This window comes from Phalangium opilio, unplaced genomic scaffold, assembly GCF_054372755.1.
Source record: "Phalangium opilio isolate 3A_F unplaced genomic scaffold, DU_Popi_V2 ptg001170l_1, whole genome shotgun sequence".
Classification (NCBI taxonomy): Eukaryota; Metazoa; Arthropoda; class Arachnida; order Opiliones; family Phalangiidae; genus Phalangium; species Phalangium opilio.
The window spans coordinates 3,048,141-3,066,728 of NW_028324255.1; the positions used below are offsets into that span (position 1 = coordinate 3,048,141).

General features: G+C 36.2%; 2 protein-coding genes across 4 annotated transcripts; one reads left to right on the top strand and one right to left on the bottom strand.

The window, feature by feature from the left end:
• The first annotated feature begins 6,694 nt into the window (after positions 1-6,694).
• On the top strand, positions 6,695-9,061 carry LOC149584165 (uncharacterized). Its single transcript, XM_089863758.1, has 4 exons — positions 6,695-7,241; positions 7,324-7,601; positions 7,676-7,845; positions 7,906-9,061. Exons 1-4 carry the CDS (start codon positions 6,695-6,697, stop codon positions 9,059-9,061), a joined length of 2,151 nt encoding a protein of 716 aa, XP_089719884.1.
• Positions 9,062-9,995: 934 nt separating this feature from the next.
• On the bottom strand, positions 9,996-12,020 carry LOC149584166 (uncharacterized). 3 transcript variants are annotated; one of them, XM_089863470.1, is made up of 3 exons: positions 11,964-12,020; positions 10,861-11,767; positions 9,996-10,791 (listed from the first exon to the last, which is right to left on the bottom strand). In XM_089863470.1, the coding sequence occupies exons 2-3, from the start codon at positions 11,687-11,689 to the stop codon at positions 10,214-10,216; spliced, it is 1,407 nt and encodes a 468-aa protein (XP_089719596.1). In that variant the 5' UTR covers positions 11,690-11,767; positions 11,964-12,020; the 3' UTR covers positions 9,996-10,213. The 3 variants fall into 3 exon arrangements, with proteins under 3 accessions (XP_089719596.1, XP_089719598.1, XP_089719597.1); XM_089863472.1 differs by having other exon boundaries at positions 10,861-11,777; positions 11,964-12,004; XM_089863471.1 differs by lacking the exon at positions 11,964-12,020 and having other exon boundaries at positions 10,861-11,934.
• Between the last annotated feature and the right edge of the window lie 6,568 nt (positions 12,021-18,588).

The window sequence follows — 18,588 nt, forward strand, 5'->3', positions numbered from 1 at the left end:
AAGAGTACGTTTTGTTAAGTTTTCATACGGTTTTATTTTATCAGCTCTCAACGATTTTCTGTCCATTTTATACTCTTTATAGGGCCGAATTTTCTACCTAATTGTAAATTTTTGATAGAAAGTAAAATGTAACACGTACTATTTTTAAAATGATGCGCATGTTTCTTGTTAAAATATTGTTCTGAAGTAATTTTGGTGAAAAAAAGTAAGATAAGAATTTTTTATAATAATTGATGTTTTATAATCATGTCTTCAAAAGTGAAAATTTGAATATCTGGATCTTCAGGCAGTTAATTTTCTAAACTTATCTTTTACACTTTCCGGTCTTTGTCTACAATGACAGTTTTTATTAATATATATAGCTTCGAGAGAAGTGTACTACAAAGCGGGGTAAGCGTATCATCATTCTTCCCAACATCATTTTGTATTTGAGGCAAGGTTACTAAACCGTATCACATACGCGATAAATATTCCCCTCATCATTACTCTATAACGCTTTAATTATATGTCAGTTTGTGGATTTTTGTCCCACGTCAAGACGACAGTTAAAGAATTCACCTTACGGTGCGATGCCCATCTGAAGTTTGTTAAGCGGAAAAGCAAACTAAAAGGGTGAGCCTGGGGAGTAGGACGTTACATAACTGAAGTATTAAGAGGATCCTTCTTCTATTATCCCCTTCTGCTAATAGTAACACTTTTTAAGCATGCATTACGTTAACACAACAGTAATGGTAGAAATATTAGTTATATAGAAAAAACACGTCTAAAGGGTTCGTGTCAACCTCGCTCCTTCTATGAGTGCGCGATATTTAAATAGGTTATTAGTCATAGGTGTCATCAAACCTTGAACGAATATCGGTGGATGTCTCGCGAATTCCCCTCGTGCTACTAAAAAAACAAGGTGGGCAAATTTAAATTTTGCCGTCTTTAATATTCAGTTATTCACGAGTGATAAATTAACGAAAGTGTTAAACTTCTCGATAAGTTATCGCTTTCAAATCACAGCCAGTGAGTTCCAGTGTGAGTTAAGTTACTTTTAAGTGAGGAAAAGTCTCCAGAATCGAGAAATTAAATATTAATTCAACTAAATCGGGAGTTACATAGCATTGTTGTCCGCTTTGATATTGAACCGCTAGCGCCGTTCTTGAACGAATTCTTTTAATTTGAAAATACGAATTCCTTTTTTCAAAAACTAAAAGTCGCGTCGAACAAAGTTTGTAAATGGAGGTTTTCTATGAAGTGTGCGAGAGTGGTACCAGAGGGTAAATCTATGCTCCGAAGCTCCGACGTTTTTATTACATTAATCCGCTTCTGATTCTGTCATGACTTCGGCAAAACATATTGAAATGTATAAATTTCCCGGGAGTTTGAGTTTAGTTTCTTAAAGCAACAGGCGGCTCCATTATCACCCCTAGCATACTGGCTAATCTTCTGGACACGAATTTTATCTTGCCAAAGGCAGGAACCAACTAGACCCAATGCAAGAGGTGGCATTGGTTCCTGCCTTTGGCTTAACCAGCGTTTACCAAGTTTAGCCACTGTGTAGTAAAAAGGCCATCTTTTAGGGGCACCAACGGAGCGGCTCTTTCCTTTAACTACTTTACCGTAATTCTGATCCATGAAATTATGCCCATTAGTAATTCGGTCCAATGGGAGGATACGTTATATACGAGTTCTTTGTCGAAATTTAAAGCAATGGGATTCTGTCCATTTAAAAGTCGCCGCAAAGATTATATCAAGATCTGTAGTGCCTGACTCAGGGTGCAAAAACTTTGTGTACAAATTATTTCATAACCTGACATAACTTTACACAAACATTTTTGCCCACAGTACTATTTACTTACATAACTACAATCGAAATTATACAAAAACGTCTTTGTTTGGACCAAGACCGAAAAAACAAACGATATGAGTGAGGTTTATCAATTGACTGAAGTTCAGATATTGAACTTTTTCTTTAAGTATTTTTAGTAGTTTAATCCTTAATCACTATTTAATTCAATCAACTGATTATACTCTTAATCGATCCATTCCCTCTAAATTTATTCAAAAAATTGCATATCTCCGCTTTTTCAAGAACAATTCCATTTTCCGAAAACATTTTATCATGAAATTAATTATTTTGAAGGGAGTACGTTTAGAGGGATCAATAATTAATATTTGAAATATTCTACTGCATTTCTAAGAAGAGCACCCATACACTGCAAGCACGGATGACTGCAAAATTTTATATCATAACTCGTTTAGAGCATGGAGAAAGGGGGGAGGAGTCGAAATCTTGAGCCGAACTCTGCCCCGATCCGCGATATAACTTCCCACAAAAACGGGAGGATGGGGTGGGTTGAAATAGTGGGGGTCGCATCATCCACATCGTGGTAAACACACGTGACCTAGTTAGCTGGCGCCGTCTGTGGCACCATGGTGGCGGGTTTAATTTAATTGCCTTCTGCTACTTCGTGGCGCGTAGATTTCAACGGAGGAACGGAGGCAAGCTTTGTGTGAATTAGGTAATATTTCACATATTAATTATTTGAATATGAGCGTATACTGCGTGTATAAAAGCCAAAGTTATTATCTAAAACGATGGAAACCTGGAACTATGCTGCCACTATATTTTGAATTTGCTAAGTCGAGACATGGTCGAGAGAGGGCGAGATAAATGTAGCCAAAGAAGCAATCTTTCCCCATTCCATCCCCCACAGTTTTCTCCCACTTGGGGGTGAAACTTACTACGCATAGTGACCGAGAAACGCTACTCAATTCGACTCCTCCCCCCTTTCTCCATGTTTAGAGTGAAGTGATTTATGTATTAATTCCGCTGAAAAGAATATAAAATGACACTAACATTTAAACCAATGTCCGTCAAGGTGCTTACAAGTTAAGGAACATCGATATGAAATCCCTTCAAAATAATTAATTTTATGATAAAATGTTTTCGGAAAATGGAATTGTTCTTGAAAAAGCGGAGATATGCAATTTTTTGAATAAATTTAGAGGGAATAGATCGATTAAGAGTAAAATCAGTTGATTGAATTAAATAGTGATTAAGGATTAAACTACTAAAAATACTTAAAGAAAAATTTCAATATCTGAACTTCAGTCAATTGATAAACCTCACTCATATCGTTGGCTTTTTCGGTCTTGGTCCAAACAAAGACGTTTTTGTATAATATCTGTCACTTCAGTCTTAAGGCAGTAGTCAACTCTTAACAGGCTGAAAATGTCATTTCCCGTCCCTATTATCTAAGGAACCGAAAATGCTATTAGCAGTTTTGAATAAAATATAAATCGAAATCATCTTTGGTTTGTCATACATTAATCATAATGATGGCACGAGATATTAGTGAGTATTAAATAAAATTAATAGCCTTTTCAAAATCGTAAAGTTAATTTCGTAGAACTGTTTACTTTTTAAATAAGTGCATTGGTTATGGCTAAAAGCGCGCCTCTTTTTAGGGTAGAAAGAAGCTAAAATACCATTTTTTTTAGAAAATTTGTGGCAATAAACAAGATAATTTGCAACAATCAGGGGTAAAAACAAATCCAATATAGTAAAATTTTGGAACAGGGGAAATATATTCAGTTGATAAAACTTGATAATTCCAAAAACAGGTGAACATTTATCCGCTCATAACAACCTAGCCTAACATAAGCTTAACCCTGTATCTAAACCTAACATGATCTATTACATCATAAATCAAATGGGTCTTAGGTTGCCTATTTATACCCTTGATGATCTATACATATTCTTGATTATTATAATAATTTGCCCTAAAATGTTAAACTTACAGTTTTGGAGACTTGGGAGACCACAAAAATCCGAAATTGCGTTCTAACATATGAATGCTCACTGAGAATAGCCAAAATAAAATTAATATATAATTAAAAAATAATGAAACCCTGTATACCTCATATGGAAGTGTTGAATTAGCTGCGCTTACGTAAACACCACTGTCTTAACTGCCAAGCGAAAACACTTTTGTCATCTTTCCAGTAGTATTTTAAAGTGTAAAACCTAGGGTTAGGAACTTAGGATATGTTTCTAGCATGAAACGAAGCAGACTATATCAAATTCCAAAACAGAGCTGTAAATCAGCTTTTTTTATAATCTTAAAGGACGAAAGACGCTATAAAGAGTATATTACACAGACTTACCAAAATTCAACTTAAGCCTTGGCCAAAACGAACGTCGAAAAATTACTTCAAACGACATTAAAACCTCTATTAACTGTAATTATTTACCTGAATTACTTTTTTAGACGAAAATTGGACCTGATAAAAACAGTTTTTGTTTTTAAGGGCGTTATAGTTCATTAGAAAATCCAAATAACGGTGTTAGAGCTCGGATGAAATATCAAAAAATAATTAGCGTTGCCTTACTGTCGTCTGCTATCATAGCCCACTCGATCACGCGCGTCACGACGCAAGCTGCTCGCGCTCGAACAGCGCAGCGTCCGGGGGGCTATGAAATAAACTTTCTTACTGTCGTCTGCTATGAAATAGGGAAATCGAGGCATAATTAATTAGTTAAATTACAAAAATTAGACTTCAATTATTTAAAATCTAAGCAGGTAAGTTTCTCATTTAGTAAATTCTTGTTAATTTGAAAGTATTCCGAAAACTAACTTCGCTGTAGTTTTTCCGTATCGCCTATGACAATTTCCCCAAAAAACCGGGTAAAATGTAATGCTTTTTCTATGGGACGCTAACCCTAAAAAGGTGATTTTTTCGTTTAGCATTACAAACGGGTATCAAGTCATATCTACAAGGGCCTACCGGCCCTGTAGAATAAGCTATAGCACGGGCCACTAAACTTAGGCTTGTTCCCTTGAGCTAAGAAGCACCACAAGCGGCAGTGTGAATAGACTAGCTTCCCGATTGTAGCGAACGCGAGCTCCATCTGGCGTTGCCTCTTGACGCGAGGGAACTCTCCTAATATGGTGGCCCTTCCTCTCTGCGTTGGTTTCACGGCGAATATTTAATGGAATGGTCTATTCATCAAAAGGGAAGCAAGATTAACTTCCTCAGATGTGGGTTCAGAGAATACCTGAGAATTGTGCTACTAGATGTAGTATTCTTGAAGAAAATAATTTATGGGTTAAACTTTGGGCAGGTGCTCCATAAAAATTTTAAAAACATATCTCCCGAGAGCTTTCCGCTATTTCCATCTCCCAAAATAATCATTCAATTAAATGTTTTATTTCCAGAGTTGTGGGATGAAAGACTTCCAGGATTTTTTAAATCAGAATCGAAGTTTACTTTTTAATCCCAATTATATAATGTGTTCAAAAAACGTCAGTATATTTAACGTAACAATATCAGGTGATGTGTGCTTCGAAAGATCGCTTCTGCCGGAATTAATTATCGCCTTCATCGTGTGTGTCTTTATGGCTTTCGGAATCTTTCTGACGTGGTATTTCGCAAAGTGGCACATACGTTACTGCATCTACAGTGTTCAAAAAGAAGTACGTTTCCTAAACGGTTTTTGCATTACCCAGAGAGATAATCTAGGGTAGATTATAATTCATTTTAAATTGAGACAAGGGAATATCATGAGAATTAAAAGATGATTGTAGCCTCATTCACAGGTTTGCGAATTGCGGAGATCAAATAAAAGTGAAGATTACCCGTACAACGCTGTGGTTTGTTATTGCGAAAAAGACAGCAATTGGGTTCATAACCAACTGGTTCCGAAAATGGAAGAGTTGTATCACGGAGAGAAATCTGAATATATTAGACTTTGTTTGCATCAGAGAGATTTTCAGGTTGGTTTCGATTATTTTTATTCGGGGAATTTAGAGTTTACCAATATCATGGCCCCATGATACAGTTAGTGCACTATCACCCGCTTAGACCTCACGCAAGCCTCTAAGGGCGTATTTCTTCTGCCCTGCTTCGCATCATCCCCACCATATGGGTGCAAACATAAGTCAGGCGGAGGGCGTCATTTTACGAAGGCATTGTGACCACATCTGATGGGTTTTAAAAGAGTTTTCTCATTAGTTTGGTCCCAAAGTACGCAATAGGTTATTTTAATTTCCAAAGGATATTTATCCGCGATTATAAAGTGACCACATGTTTTCGCGTATACCATGCACGCTTATTTCAGTGTTTTAGAAGCCTGATATTATATTTTTAGTATTTAAGCCGATGAAACGATTAGATCGCAAACTAAAACAAAAAGGAAGTAATCTTCTCTTGAAGGCAATACAAATAAAATGAGAGCCATTTTAAACACTTATATCTTTCAAAAAATTCATTTTTCTTGTTTATCAATGAAGGGTGGTCTTCTGATAACGAAAAATATTGCCGTGTCCATGGTAAAAAGCCGTTCCATAATAACAAAAGCGGATAGAATAACAGAAAGTCTGGCTCTCACAGTAGTTTCAGCCTTTTACAACGGTTTCCACCTAAGTCGAGAAGCGTCTTACCACACACTTACCCCCTTAGAGAAGGTAGCCAATCACGAAGCAGTTTGTTTACGTAATGGGGCGTATTAAATCTATCGAAAATAGACCCGGGCGACACTAGCGCGTCTACCGGGAATCTTTGAAAAAAAAAAAGCTTTCTGCTTATTTCTAAAAAAAAAAAAAAAAAAAAAAACTACTTGGAAAATGGCGGTCTCCGTGTCGTGCTAGAGTGCTAGTTCATTTGAACCTATTAATTTTTCGCTCTTGGTAAATTGGTTTTAACAATGCCGCGTAAAAGATCACAACAACAACAAGATTTGATGCCAAAAAACAAAACCACTCAATATAATGCCTATGCAAAGGTTCAGCACACTGTTGGTATTCAAACCAGCCTTGGCCAAACATCGACGTCGTTGGAAAGTTTAAAACCGTTAAATTCAACGAAGGAAGTTCAAACAGATTTGGAAACGGTTTTAGATAACGGGTCACGTAATGTTACTGTGGAAACTCAAACGGAAATATTTGGATTCATAATTCCAGCGTGGAAATGGGATGAAATTAACTCTTTTGCTAAGTTAAATGCCCAAAAACGGAAACGCGAAGATGGGGATATGGATTTAAATTCCAAGAAACGTAAACTATGTATTTGCGATAGTGAAACCCATACCTTGGCTTCAGATTTTAATCAGAGCGATAATAAACCCGAAGAGGAACTATCAGAGACATCAGTTTCAAATTTAATCGTTAAAGACACTTTAGTAGCTCGACCATTTAATACTCCATCATCACCGTTGATAAAGCTGCTTCCTCACTTTGAAACTTCAAATCTAGGTAAGCTTTTTTTCTAGTTTACCTTTGCAGAATTAAGGGTTGCCTATACCAAAGCTATACCCATATTTTGTTTATATTTTAGGATCACTTTCCATAAAACATTTGACAAATCAAAATGGTCTTTTGGAACAACTGGAAATTTCTAAAAATAATGGATTAATTGGTGTTTCTTCTTATTATGATACACCAATCAGGATGTTATTTGATTCAACGGGAAAAGGGACAATTTTGACTCTTTTTGAATCTGCTGAAGAATTTGAATATTTTGATTTTGCCACTGCAACATTGAAAACGGATATTATTTCTGTTAAATTGAACCTTTTAAATGAAAACAAGGTGTTCTGCTCAGGAATATCTAAAGTTAGTAAATACCAATTTATTATTAATATTAAAATAATGTATATAAATTATAATGCTTAAATCTTTTATATCAGAATGAATGTGAAGGGCTGGAAACTACAAAGAATCTTGTCAAATTTACTGCCCCTTTCGAACGTTATCAATCCAAGGAATGTTTCGTATGGTTTGTACCTCCAGTTAATGCCAGTAAAGATAAAATTCAGAACAAGCTTTATCAATGTCGCAAACGTCGAGCTCTGAACTGGTAATTTTTCAAAATTAACCTACAAATTCAAGAAGTTATTAATGTATCCAAATTTAAAAGGTATCTGACTCATGCCCAAAAGAAAAAGGCGTCATTAACTCCAACGAGGAAGCAAAAGAGACAGTTACATAATTCCTCATGTAGAATCGGTGTTTTAACACCAAAATCAAGGCGCAACAGACTTCGTCAAAATAAAAGCAATCGATCATTTCTAAACAGAAAGATAAAACAACTAGAAGAAAAGATCAAAGAAACAAGCCTGCAACTAAGTGAAGACCAAGATAAGAAAATGCGAGAAGTTGTTCAAGAGATTAACCTAAAAGATCGAGAAGAATTAGAGAAAATATTTGATAGCGTATCAAAGAAAAATAAAGTGTTAAGTCGGGCATTAAGAAAAGCGTGGGAGATGAACAGTAAACCTTGTTTGCAAAATGATTTTCTAAAGGATCAAGACAAATGTGTTAAACGCTCTAACGGCAACAGATGGTCAGCCTTAACATATAGAATTGCACTAAGTGTTTATTCGAGATCACCTGCAGCTTATGACGCACTTTCTGCCTTTGACGTGTTAAAGTTACCAAGTGTACACACTTTACAAGCAAAGCTACGTGAAATCCCAAGTAAACCTGGATTTGACCTAGAACATCTCAAAACGGAATCAGACAGATTTGATCAGTTTATTAAAGATAACCCACAACTACAAAATCCTGTGAAAGAAGGAGCGTTAATTTTTGATGAAGTCAAAATAATTGGAAAGATGATGTGGAATTCGCGGAATGGCGAGTTTGTTGGATGCCAAATGAACCCTACCGAATTTGCTTCCCTGGAAGACTTGTATAAGTATAAAACAGCTTCAGAAATCCTTGAAGCAGAGTACGTACTCCAGTATTTGTGGCGATGTACCAGTACCAAGTTTGATATCATTGGGCCTTACTTTATGTTTGCTAAACCCACATCTCACGCAGCAATTACAAGTTCGATGCTGAGGACTGTATTTGCGTTTCATAGTGTCGGTCTAGAAGTTGGTGCTCTCGTCTGTGATGGAGGAAGTTGCAACATGACTGCAATGAGACAAAGTCTTGGCAAAACAAAGTCAACTTCCCATTCCCTTAAACAAGATGGGTCTCTGGATTTTAGATTTGAAACAAGATTTCGCAATCCCTACGTTAAAGGGGCCTGGATCTACTGGATAGTTTGCCCGAGCCATCAGCTCTAGAACATGATAAATGCACTAGAACATTCACAGGATAAAGGTACAAGGGATTTTACTATTGGTGGGATTCGCTTTGGATGGTTACAAATTAAAGATGTAAAAAAGAGGGAAGATGACAGAAGAGATTCGGATGAGATGGTCCAAGTTAAGGGTCTGCTGAAATCTCACATTGATCGAGACTCTTGGACTAAATTAAATGTCACTCCAGCACGAATCATGCAACAAAATCCTCTTCTAGGAGAACTCTTTAACTATGCCAACCCATTGTATGAAAAGCAACCAATAGATGCACCGTCTGTCATGGCTTGTTACGATTATTTGAAGGCATGTCAACATATTTTTGAAGAGGGTCTACTATCCAAAAGGCCTGTAAGTGGAGATGATTCTGATCCAATCAAGTCAATGTTAAAAGGCTTAAAATATTTCGAAACTTGGGCTTCAGAAAAAATATTGGCAAATGAGAAAATGACAAACAACCGACACTTTTTAGCATGGCAGACATGGGAGCTCCTTAGGGTTTCCATTTATGGTTTCATTGACTATGTTAAAGACTTTACAACTAGACATCCAACAAGGTATATCTACCCTGTGAGAATAAATGGATTTGCGGTCGAAACATTATTCAGTCAAATGAAATATATCGCAGCTTCGAAACTTACTGGCTTAAATGTTCATAGCAGCAGACGCGCAATAATGGTAAAAAATGTTACGAAAAGTTCCCAAAATGCTGAATCATCCTATCGTAAAGTGGGATTAGACCTCCTAGATAAAATAAAACCTTGTAATACAAAGCAATAAAATTAAGCGTAACAGTTTAAATAACGATTGGTTTTTAATCGCAAACACATTATCTGAGACATAGATAATAATCTAAGAACTTTGGCCTAACACGTTAATTGCCTGCACTTCATGAGCTATCACAATTACTAATTGTTTTACAATTTAAAACAAAAAAGGTATCACATCTTTCAATTACATAAAGGTAAAAATAGTTATCACTGTTTTTAAGTGTATTTAAAATAATCCAAGTTCTTAAGCTTTAGGAACTAGTTATCACATTTTCTAATGGTAATTAAAATAACAAAACAAAAATATCTAAGAGAAATTAAAATAATAACCAAAGTTTTCTAGTTAACTAAAAAGTTATCACAGTTTTTAAGAGTAATTAAAATCGTCAAAAATTCTTCTTTTAATTATTCTTCCCCGTCTCGATACTTGTGACGTACATGGTTGGGGGCTTGTATTGTCAACGCTGCAAATGTTTGGACCACTTTCAGCCTGGATGTCTTTCTTAACTGCTGTGGCTAATACCTTTGACTTCTTACTCAAGGGAGGTATTGGAGTAATTCCTTTCAACATGGTGGTTGGGCCTTTCTTTTTTCTTCGATTTTCTTTGGTGGTTGTGCCGTTGTTTGTATTTGATTTTCTCTTTTGTGCGTGTGATTTATTTTGAATTGTCTTTCTTCCTCTTTTTCCTTTTTGTCCATATAAAACACACCTTAAAGTTTGGCCCCCTACACCTCTATTACCTTTCCTCTCATTTCTTTTCCTAATTTGCCCTCTAATCAAATCAGCAAGTTTACCATGCACGATTTTTCTCTCAAAAATGAGGCGATATGCTTCAAGTTCTTCACTTGTGAATCCCTCTTGTTTAATTCGAGGTATTTTCTCCACAATACCATGAAATATACCTTTTAAAGTCGGATCGTTTTTGACGACTGCCACAGTTTCTTCTACAGTAATTTAATTTAACGTAAATTAAAGTAACATGAATGTTTGAAATTAAAATATGTAATACTTACTAATGGATTTGTGAGGATTAATTCCGTACGACCATCTTCTAAATTCATCAACCACCAGCTTTACAATTTTATTGACATATGGAATTATTGTCGCATCAGCAACAAACAAACCTCCCTGGTTTATTTCATCAAGGGCCGGTGGAATATCTGTTTTTAATAGATCGCAATTACTTAGAGAAAGGCTAATTTTGTAGTTCACGTGTGCTTTGTCTCTTTGCTTCTGGGTGAGAGGTTTCTTTCCTTTCTTTATTTTTTGAAAAACTTGCATTCCACGCTTATTAACGCCCCAGATTTCTCCCATGGCTCCTCCAACTAGTCTATTCATTGTATAAAGTCGGTCTGTTTTTAAATGACGCAATTTGTACTTAACGCTATCAGCTGTGGAAATATTTAATGGATAATCGTGTTGGCGTCTTTCAGACACTTTTTCAAATTCATTTGCTACAATTTCCCCCTCTCGAAGAGCTTCGGCCTTACAGTCCAAAAGCGTCCAAGCAATCCAATGTATCACATTTGACAGTTCAGATTCAAAAATAGCGTTACAAACAATAACAGGACGTGGAGCACCTTCGGCCAACACCAAATTATAAACCCAGTTGTTCCAGGAAAATAAAAACTGCGAATAACCCGCCACATCATCTTCGTGCTTTGACTTGAGAAGATTATATTGTGCTTCCATATCTTCTATAATTTCTTCTAAACTCCCATTCCTATGCAAATACTCCAAGGCCCCTTTCCTTTTTCCTGACACGTCCAATTTAAAGAAACGATCCTTTTCATATTTGTCCAGTATCACATTCATTATAACTTTGCTATCCGTATTTTCCATTATTATTGATGATTAACTTGACTAGACCATGAGCTTCTTACTTGACTTATGACAGAATGTTTCGTTGATAATGATAACCTTTAAAAAACTTAAAAAGTGAGAAACATCACCTAAGCCTTGGTCAACAAGAGCAACAAGTGCACCCTAGCATAATGTTATTTGTCAATAAACACGTCTGCGTTAACTAACTTGACTAGAGAATTAATACTGAGGTCGTTACGACCAAATGTTTACATAAAAACAGTTTAAAACATATTTAAAATAAAAAACTTACTTAGCTGGCTCGACAGGCTCGTAACAATTCCACCATTCCACGCGCAGCAGCAAACACAAACCACTCAAAATTCTGAAGACCATATAGTCAAGTAGATTGGCAAGACTAAAGGAACTATTTTCTCCAACCAGATCACGCATGTACCTAGAGTCAATCGCCGTTTGTAACTCGGGGCTTAAAGGGGGTCGCACTAAAAATAGAACTATGGGGGCTTCTAATTTTACGTGGAGCTGCTCAGAGGTTGAGAGCCAGACTTTCTGTTATTCTATCCGCTTTTGATAATAATCGTGTTAACGGAAGATTACTTGGAAAGCGAGTTGTGTTCTTTTGAGCTTGATATTGCTTTTGAAAAATCTGTGAAAGGCCATTTCACAAGAACCGTTGTTGTCCAACTGAAACCTGTATCTAAAGAGCTACTTCCCAAAAACCTAAGGTAATGTTTCATTCGTTTTAACATCAACAAAATATAGGCAATGCAAATTATAGTAAAATTACAGATAGTTGCTCCTCCAGTGAAGAGATATCCTTAATTTAGAAATCCCTTTTGATAGAGAGCCAAAGACCCATTGAGTTAAACACCAAAAGTATCTCGTGGTGACCCTCTCATACGAGGGGTCCGACATTCCCAAAAAAGCGTACAACATTTCGTGATTTCACGATTTTGCCAAATATTTCGTGATTTCTTCTTTGATTTCCCAATTTCGCCAAAGATTTCGAAATTTCCTCTTTGATTTCGTAATATCGTGATTTCTTCAAAGATTTCCGGATTTTGTGTGAAAGACTTCACGATTTTGCGAGAAGCGTACGGGATTTCTTATAAATGTCGGACCCCTCGCTCTATTATATCTTTTCAATTCGCAAAACTAAAATTTCCAATCGATTTCTGGGCTATTTCACATATAGATTATTATATTTTTTCCAACACAAGTGAGTAGAAAATAAGACTTTTGCCATATGGTAGATAATATATGCTTAGCTATGATTTTATGTCGTAAACGGTAACAGGTTAGACGCGTTACATAAAGCCAAAAAAGAGTTGTTTTTCTCCTAGTGATCTCAAAAGTTATCTAAATTTGAAGCCCATAAAATAGACTTCCGGTTGCCCTCTTTTATTGGGAAAATGTTTTTTTTTTCTTGTGAATTTTTCCAAATAAATTGACCTATGAATAATATAATTGATGAATGACTAAGCTAGGCCTTAAGTTTTTCGGTTGAAATTAAAGGCAAAACGAAATCCCTAAATCCAACATAAAGCCAGAATTCATTTAACGAGATATATCAGGAATAAGTTTCTCCGATAGAGAAATCCCCCAAATTATATTATTTAATTATTTATAATTACATTTATGTTTTCAGATACATCATTAAAACTCGAACCTACCTTCCATGGACTCTAAACCAAATGGGCCAAAAATTGTTCTGGGAACGACTACGATATGCTATCAAATAAATAAATTATATGTGTATTTTATTATGCGCAGTTAATAAAATTCATATCTATGTGCATATATTTGTAATCTAAGGCTTAGCCTGTGGCATTCCTAGTTGCTACAGCTCTCATGGCTTCCAGGGCCGAATTAAGCAATTTTGCACCCGGGGGGGGGTGAGAACATGCGCTCCCTTAAACCGGAAAAAGGGAACAGCAGAAATACTTTTTAGTTGTAAGATTTTTAAAAATTACATGTGAGGCATGTTAAATTAATATTATTTGCCCGCCCTTGGGTATCCTGTAAGCTCCGACTTTTTAAAAGGGCACATAGTACAGGGTAAATACGCATTTTTCGGCCAAAAAAGGAACTAAATATGACCAAGCTGAAAATTTAAGAATCCAAAGAGCTTATGGTCCTAATTAACGTCCCAAAAGTCCCCAAGCCTCCGGTGCCGGCTTTCGCCGCCATATTGGAAAATGGCCGCCATACCAGATGTTTCTATATCTCGAGATCTAAAAGACCGATTTACATGAAGTTTGTTTTAAACGATGTCTTATGACGATTACAATCCAAACCGATCCAATTTTGTAGCCCTTACATTATTATTACAGAGGTGTTCAGGCTTATCATGGAAAAAAATTCAAAAATATTTTGCTTTCCAAAATTCTTAAATGTTAAACGTAATTTAATTTTTTCTAAAATCATCGTTATTTACATTTGTTTACGCTCAATCATACTAATTTTTCCGTTTTAAAATCGATCAAATTAATCTCGAGATTTATTGAATCGTTTGAGACCCCATGAACATTTCGGCGCGTAGCAATTTAAGCCTGGTAGCCGTTCATGGAACTGCATGGCGCCTCAAGCGTTATCGATTTTTTAGCTTTAGTGTGGATTTTCAGTTTTAGTTTCTGTTTCAATTTCCCAATAGAGTAAGCTATGTTTATAGCATCACAATTTTTTAAAAAGTACTTGAAAAATATTTAACTTAACCTAACATTAGTTCAAATTTAAGATGAATGAGGCGAATAAGTGCGTTTTGTGTTTTGAACCTTTGAGTGGCGATACTGTCATCGTGACAAGGGGGATTAAAACATTAATCGAATGCAGTTTGAAAAGGAAGGATCAATTACATGTAAAACTACAAGATATCGCAAGTATTCAGTTCACACTTTCTGTAGGAAAAATTATACGCGTCCCTCGAGCATTGAGGCTCTTCTAAAATCCACTTCCACTGAGACATCTGGAAATGAGTTAACTGATAATGCAGTGAGACTACGATCATCTCTAGAACAATTTGACTTTAAGACCAACTGTTTATTTTGTGGAAAGATTTTACTTAGTCAAAGGCAAGAAAAACAGGAAATACGGTATCGCATACCAGTTTCAGAAGTGACAACCCTAGAGATAGCTGACGCTATAAAGAAACGCGCTCTTGAACGAAACGAGGAACTTGGGGATATTGTTAGTGTGCGTGTAAATTCAGTGGTAGATTTGTTGCCGCAGAAGCAAAATACCATAGACCATGCAAACTCAAATTTTTCTTGCATGAAGAATCATCAGGACATATAAGACGGCCTGAAAACCCAGAACTAGGGGAAGCCTTTTACAAGTTATGTTCCTACTTGGAAAATAATGACGAATGTCAATATTGCTTGGATGATTTAGAAGAAACATTTAAGGCATTTTCGCCAATGCATGTACACCACCAAACATTTAAAAAACAAGCTGAAAGAAAGATACGGCGATAATATTACGTTGACTGATATCAAAAATAAATAGGATAGAAAGTGAAGGACTATAGAAAACGTAGGCGACGTGTTATTCTCGTTGCCTCTGAGCCACGGAGAAATATATTTCCTGCCCCCCGCGGTATTCTGGGGGACTCGCGTATGAATACTGGCACCGAGCGACAAGCCCCGACCAAATTGCATGTAACGGATACGAATGCGCAGTGTAAATATAGTTCACGCGGCGTAAAGTCGTAAGCTAGCCGCCCGCTAGCCTCTTAAGCCCGGGACGGGAGTCGGGAGACGGTTTTTTAAGTTTTGTGTTAGGGTAGTTTAGAAAAACAATAAAATGTCCATACAAGGCCAAGGGTTAAGCGTTTCGTCAATTATTGACAAGTATGAAAACGACACTTTCTTCACAACAGACAGATCTGGAAAAAGGAATGATATAATTCAATATATAGTTAAAAATGAAAAACTGGATCCTATTTTAAAGGCTATGTGGGAACAATTTCACGTTTTGAAGGATCAATTTCAAGACTCTAAACGCGAAGATTCAGGAAACTATTCGGGCTTCCAGTACTCTTTTTACCAATGGATTACTGAATTAAAAGATAACGAGTCGTTTTCGTATCTTCATACCTTGCCTGCCGACCATGGAGAGCATCCCAGAGATCCTCGAACGCTGAACTATTTTGCAGAAAGATAACGTCATAAAGGAGAGCGCTGATTGGTCGGCCAAAAGCGCCAGAGAGAAAACGAGAATTTGCTTCGTAAATATCATAACACACGCTGCGGAAGGCTTTCTCTCCCTAGAGTCCCTCACTTTTATCCTATTTATTTTTGCTGATATGAAGGGGGCAACCTGCGTCGTTTCCTTTAAAGATTCAATTGGAAAAATTCTACACGAGAACTGGTACAGCAACAAGAAACAAACGCAGAGAGAAGAAAAACAGCGAATTATAGAAGCAGCAGCCGACATAATTAGACAAGATATAAGATCTGAAATATACAATACAAATTTGTATTCCAATTATGATACTGATATAAATGTTGATGAAATACACATTCCAGAGGCGTTACAAGTTTTCATTGACCGAGTAACTAAGATGAGAAATGATTCTGGATCTTATAAGAGACAACGACATGCAATAATTGAGTGTATAATATCGATATGCAGGCCTAGGTCGTTTGTACCAAAGCTGCTAACTGCAGTTCGAGTGTACATTCACAGAAAATACGAATCAAGGTCTTTAATAGAAATGCTACATAGCTTGGGCCTTTCAGTTAGCTACAAAGAAGTAATCCAGTTCGAAGAATGTGCTTTAGTTCATCCATCCACAATGGAACACCCAGATTCCTTCATACAGTTTTCATTCGACAATGCAGACTTCAACATCAGGACTTTAACTGGTCATGGCACATTTCACACTCACAGCATGGGAGGGATCAAATTTAGTACTCCAGAAAATAAAGAACTGGGACCATCTGTTGGAATTCCGCGTCGCAAAGACTTAACAACTCAAGACGTGCTTTCTTGCGGGGACGTACCGATTAAAGTTTACCAAAAACCTAGTACTTCTGGGTGAAAAATATAGATATTCGAGATTTGAACTACCTTATCAATGACAGAAAGTTAAAAATGAAGTATTTTCTAGAACTCGATACCATGTGGATTTCAACTTATTGCCTCAACGCGGATCCAAGCCCCAGCTGGAATGGTTATATGCAGGTAGCGACGAAAGCTGAGCCGTATGATAAGAGCCTGATCGACGTTCTACTTTTTATAAATTTGGATCCCAGCAATTTAACAACTATCTTCACCGCTCTTCTATATGCCAAAAACGAATGCGAGAAACATAAGCAATCTATTTGCTTAGTCACATTTGATCAGCCTCTAAACTGGAAATCTCGTGAAATGGTTGGAGTTTAAGAATCGGATGAAATTTTATCAAATATTATTGTAAGACTGGGTGGATTTCACCTTCTTATGTCATTTCTTAGATCAATTGGCTATATTATGGCCGGTTCGGGCTTAGAATATATCTGGGAAACAGTCTATGCAAAAGCATCTGTAGTCCATATGATATCAGGGAAAACTTTTTCACGGTCACTAAGAGCGCACTTTTTAACCCAAGAAGCCTTAGCCTACGAGTTACTAAAGGAGAGCCGTGATGCTAATGAACCAGCTTTTGAGAGTTTAAAAAAATTAATAAAGACATATTTAACGGAGACACGTCAGTGGACCAAGCGCTTAAAGAAGATTGTGTCCAGATAATTGGGCATATAATGGCAGGAAAATTGACAAACGCTGAATACAAGAATGCAACAGGAAAGCTTTGGGTGCAGTATTACAGACAGGCGCAACTGTTACGTCTTTACATTCGAGCCGAGAGAACTGGAGATTGGTATCTTCTTTTCTTATACTTCGAATATCTTCAATTGGAAAACCGACAATTTTTGCATGGAATATCGACGATGGCACGTTTATACCACTCCCCACCTCCATGAAGGATAAATATAGTAAAGCAGACAAACCTTTAAACCAATTATTATACTTCTTAAACAGAAATAAATCAGACAACAGTACAATTTGGTGAGATATTGCTTTATGCATTGGTGCACAGTCTTCATGGTGCACATAAAGCAAATGACCAATATTTCTTAAATGTGTATTTAACTTTCGGTTCACTCTGAACCGTTAGGACCTCCTCAGAAAGGACGCGAAGCGACACCTATTTTGGCTTCGTCCTTCGGTGCATTCAATAAAACACCTCATGGAAAAACTAAAGTTAAGAATTATTTACCATTGTTTCTTGGGAAGTTGAAATCTATGTTTACACTTTATATAAATGTAGTAAAGCTAAATTAAAACGTAAACACACCATTTAAAATATTAATATCAGACGTTTTTCTTGGAATATCGAAATGAATGAGAAGTTTATAGCTACAAAACCACTAAAAGAGTCGTAATGCCGAAACATATTTACAATATCTTCATTTAATATTTTGCAAAACGAAAATTTTAAGGTTTTGAAAGAGTTCTTTTCATACTAGCACAAGGTAAAAACAAGAAGGTAGTATGAAATAAGGAGTAGAATCTAGAGGCTTATTAAGAAATATGAAATGCATAGGCCTTTGCTTTGCGCCTCAAACGTTCTTAAAATAAGTTCTAAATGTTCACACCCTAGCTTTCGTTGTTGATTTTCTATATTTCGAAAAACCAACTTTCAACACACTCTCGCCCTTTAACAAATAGTCAGGACAAAATTGAATTCTTTAAAATAATAACATTTTAGGTGGCACAATAATAGAGTAATTTCGTCTCCCTGCCTTTGGCTTATGGTTAGTTGTGATACTACTCTGTTGAATGAATGTTAGTTTTGAACTAAATATAATTTAACAAATTTACATAAGATGAAATAATTTGGTTTGTAGACTTTTTTGCCGTTTAATGTCACATGA